The sequence below is a fragment of the Marmota monax genome, unplaced genomic scaffold, assembly GCF_021218885.2.
Source record: "Marmota monax isolate L192 unplaced genomic scaffold, Marmota_monax_Labrador192_F-V1.1 WCK01_AAM20220418_F8-fsc00012, whole genome shotgun sequence".
Lineage (NCBI taxonomy): Eukaryota > Metazoa > Chordata > Mammalia > Rodentia > Sciuridae > Marmota > Marmota monax.
Window position 1 is genome coordinate 18,208,110 of NW_026695227.1, and position 3,829 is coordinate 18,211,938.

The 3,829-nt window shown below is 42.9% G+C and overlaps 1 protein-coding gene across 1 annotated transcript; it reads left to right on the forward strand.

The window, feature by feature from the left end:
- Positions 1 to 1,289: 1,289 nt before the first annotated feature.
- LOC124087254 (polypeptide N-acetylgalactosaminyltransferase 11-like) lies at positions 1,290 to 3,331 on the forward strand. Its single transcript, XM_046436033.2, has one exon. The coding sequence runs from the start codon at positions 1,502 to 1,504 to the stop codon at positions 2,054 to 2,056; it is 555 nt and encodes a 184-aa protein (XP_046291989.1). The 5' UTR covers positions 1,290 to 1,501; the 3' UTR covers positions 2,057 to 3,331.
- The last annotated feature ends 498 nt before the right edge of the window (positions 3,332 to 3,829 follow it).

Sequence of the window (3,829 nt, forward strand, 5' to 3'; positions counted from 1 at the left end):
CTAGTCAAGTTGACACACAAAAATTAACAGTTTTTTTTTTTTTTAAATTGGAACAATTGGTACCAAAATAGACATGTAGACCAATGGTACAGAATGGAAGACACAGAGACAATTCTACATAAATACAGTTATCTTGAATGGATAAAGAAACTGTAGTATATATACACAATGGAATATTACTCAGCATTAAAAGAGAATAAAATTATGGCATTTGCAGGTAAATGGATGTAAATAAATATCATGCTAAGTGAAGTAAGCCAATCCTAAAAAACCAAAGGCTTAATGTTTTCCCTGATAAGTGGATGCTGATCCATAATGGGAGGAGGGAAGAATGGGAGGAGCAGAGGAACTTTAGATAGGGCAAAGGGGAGGGAGGGGGCGGGAGGAGACATAGGGGTAGGAAAGATAGTAGAATGAGATGGACATCATTACCCTAGGTATATGTATGAAGATCCAAATGGTGTGATTCTATTTTGTGTACAACCAGAGAAGTGAAAAATTGTGCTCAATTTGCATACTATGAATTGAAATGCATTTATTTATTTGTTCTAACAAATTAGAACAAATAAATAAATTTAAAAAATAAATAAATAGAGTTATCTCATACTGGACAAAGGCTCCAAAAACATCCATTGGAGAAAAGAGAGCCTCTTCAGCAAATGGTGCTGGGAAAACTGGAAATCCATATATAGCAAGATGAAATTAAACCTCTCTCACTGTGCACAAAAATCAACTCAAAGTGGATTAAAGACTTAGGCCCTAGAACACAGACTTTGCACCTAATAGAAGAAAAAGTAGGCCCAAATCTCCACCATGTCGGCTTAGGACCTGACTTCCTTAACCAGACTCCAAAAGCATAAGAAGTAAAATCAAGAATCAATAAATGAGATGGATTCAAACTAAAAAGCTTCTTCTCAGCAAAGGAAACAATCAATAACGTGAAGAGAGAGCCTACAGAATGGGAGAAAATCTTTACCACATGCACTTTAGAGCACTAATCTCCAGGTTATATAAATAATTCAAAAAACTTAACATACACACACACACAAAAACAAACAAACAAACAAAAAAACCCCACAAATAACCCAATCAATAAATGAGCTAAGGAACTGAACAGACACTTCACAGAAGAAGAAATATAATCAATCAACAAACATAATGAAAAAATGTTCACCACTTCTAGCAATTATAGAAATGCAAATCAAAACTATTTAAGATTTCATTTCACTCCAGTCAGAATGGCAATTGTCAAGAATACAGCAACAGGCGGGGCGGGGCCGCCCGTGACGTGGCGCCGGCGGTCTCTCGGCCGAGGCTGCGGCGCGGGGACCGCACGAACCCGCGTCAGCCTCCGCGTCCCGCTCGGCCGCCCTCCTGGGCCCCGTGGCCCTGGGCTGTGGCGGGAGGGAAGATGCCGCAGCCCGAGCGTCGGAAGGCCGCGGCCCTGGGCTGCGCGCATCGCGGAAACTGAAAATGGCCCTTCAGCTATGCTAGGTCTATAATGGGAAGTGTCACACTTCGATATTTCTGTTATGGGTGCCTTTTTACATCTGCGACCTGGACAGTTTTGCTCTTTGTTTACTTTAACTTCAGTGAAGTGACTCAGCCACTTAAGAATGTGCCCATCAAGGGGTCTGGTCCCCACGGACCATTTCCCAAAAAATTCTACCCCCGTTTCACACGAGGTCCAAGCCGAGTGTTAGAGCCACAGTTCAAAGCAAATAGAATTGGTGATGTGCTGGGTAATCACATTGAAGATCCAGAAAAAGACCACCTGAAATTCTCTTCTGAGTTGGGCATGATTTTCAATGAACGTGATCAGGAGCTGAGAGACTTGGGCTATCAGAAACACGCCTTTAATATGCTCATTAGCAACCGCCTGGGCTACCGCAGAGATGTGCCGGACACCAGGGATGCCGCGTACGTCCGTCCCACTTCCTTTCTGCTCGTGGAATTTGGTGATGCTGCTTTTAGTGCTGGTCTGAGTCAGAAGGGTGGTGGGCTTGGGCTTTCCACTTCTATTATCCTGGAAGCCCTGTGGTCTGAGGTTTGCTGACAAGGTCCTGGAGCTTTCTGTGTCCTGAAATTTCCTTACATGAGAAGGAGGAAGGGGCTGCAGATTAAATAACCTGAACCTAAGCTCATTTTAAATGTTTATTTTTTTGGAGTTATGGCAAAAGGAAATTAGAGTCGGTAAGGAATTTTTCACTTATAATCTTTACAGTTTCATTTTTTTCTTTGAAAGGCTTTTTCATTCCACTGTCAGACATTTGTTGAGGCTTTCTGTTTGCTAAGTACTATTAGGCCCTGGAAATCAGAAGTATTAAGACGTAATCTCTGGATTCCCAGGGCTTGGGGTCCAGCAGGGGAGGCAGAGGAGTGAGCAGGGCAACGCAACAGCACATGGGGAGGGGCTGAGGTGGGAAGCAGGGAAGTGGGGACCCGGTGCCTGGGCAGGTCAGGCCTCATGGAGGTCAGAGGCCTTTCCATATGAAGGAACAGCTGGTGGAGATGCTCAGGACGCTCAAGTCTTACAAGGTTGCCAGGACTGACCCAAAGCCCTCGGGCTCTGCGGGAGAAGAGCAGAGGCCGGCTGACCCGCAGGACTGCCATGTGGATGCCGTGGAGGGAATCAGCACTCTGGATTGCAGGCTTCCTAGTCTGTCGTCACAGCCACCTCACTCTTATCCAGTAGTGCTCACTTGCAAACTCTTCTGTTGTCTTGAGACACTGTGGGCTTGTCATCAAACCTTTTGGTAATATTGAGCAAAAAATAACCAGTTTCAAATGTTTTCCTTTGATGTTTCTTGTTAGGGTCTGTAAACAAGTCAGGATGGCGCCTGGCATTTTGCCAGGGGGAGTGGTTTGTGAAGTAACGCCAGCGAGCCATTAAGTGTGGAGATTCCTTATTGGTTGACTGCTGTATCTAGTTTATGTTAATGGACTGAGACAACAAACTGTAATCTACAACAAATTGTAACTCGGTATCTTTGCTAACGGTGTCATTGCTGGTATAATTTTTCCAAGGGCTTCTTGCATGGAGCCATCAATTGGCTTGGTATTGTGCGTTTTGTATCCTCCCCTTCTGCTTGTAGCAGATTATTTATGGTGTTTCTGTAAAACACCACTATGGTCGTTATTTAAATTAAACAAAAGGGGGAAATGTTAGGGTCTGTAAACAAGTCAGGATGGCGCCTGGCATTTTGTGAAGAAACGCCAGCGAGCCATTAAGTGTGGAGATTCCTTATTGGTTGACTGCTGTATCTAGTTTATGTTAATTAAGATAAGCTGTGTGGAATGTATATATACCCCTCCTGTCCTACAATAAACGGCTCCCACTCAAAAAAAAAAAAAAAAAAAAGAATACAGCAACAATAAGTTATCGAGGATGTGGGGGGAAAAAGGTACACTCATACATTGCTGGTAGAACTATAAATTGTTGCAACCACTATGGAAAACAGTGTGGAGGTTCCTCAGAAAACTTGGAATGGAACCACCATTTGAGCCAGCTATCCCACTTCTCAGTTTATAACCAAAGGACTTAAAATCAGCATACTACAGGGATACAGCTACATCAATGTTTACAGCAGCTCAATTCACAATAGCTAAACTATGGAACCAACCTAGACGCCTTTCAACAGATGAATGGTTAAAGAAAATGTAATATATATACACAATGGAGTATTACTCAGTCTTAAGGAAGAATGACATTATGGCATTTGCTGGTAACTAGAGAGTATTATGTTAAGTGAAATAAGCCAAACCCCCAAAACCAAAGGCTGAATATTTTCTCTGATAAGTGGATGCTGATCCATAATGGGGAGGGGTC

Excerpts from the sequence above, each read along its gene's own strand:
- LOC124087254 (XM_046436033.2), top strand. The coding sequence starts at position 1,502 with ATGGGAAGTGTCACACTTCGATATTTCTGTTATGGGTGCCTTTTTACA.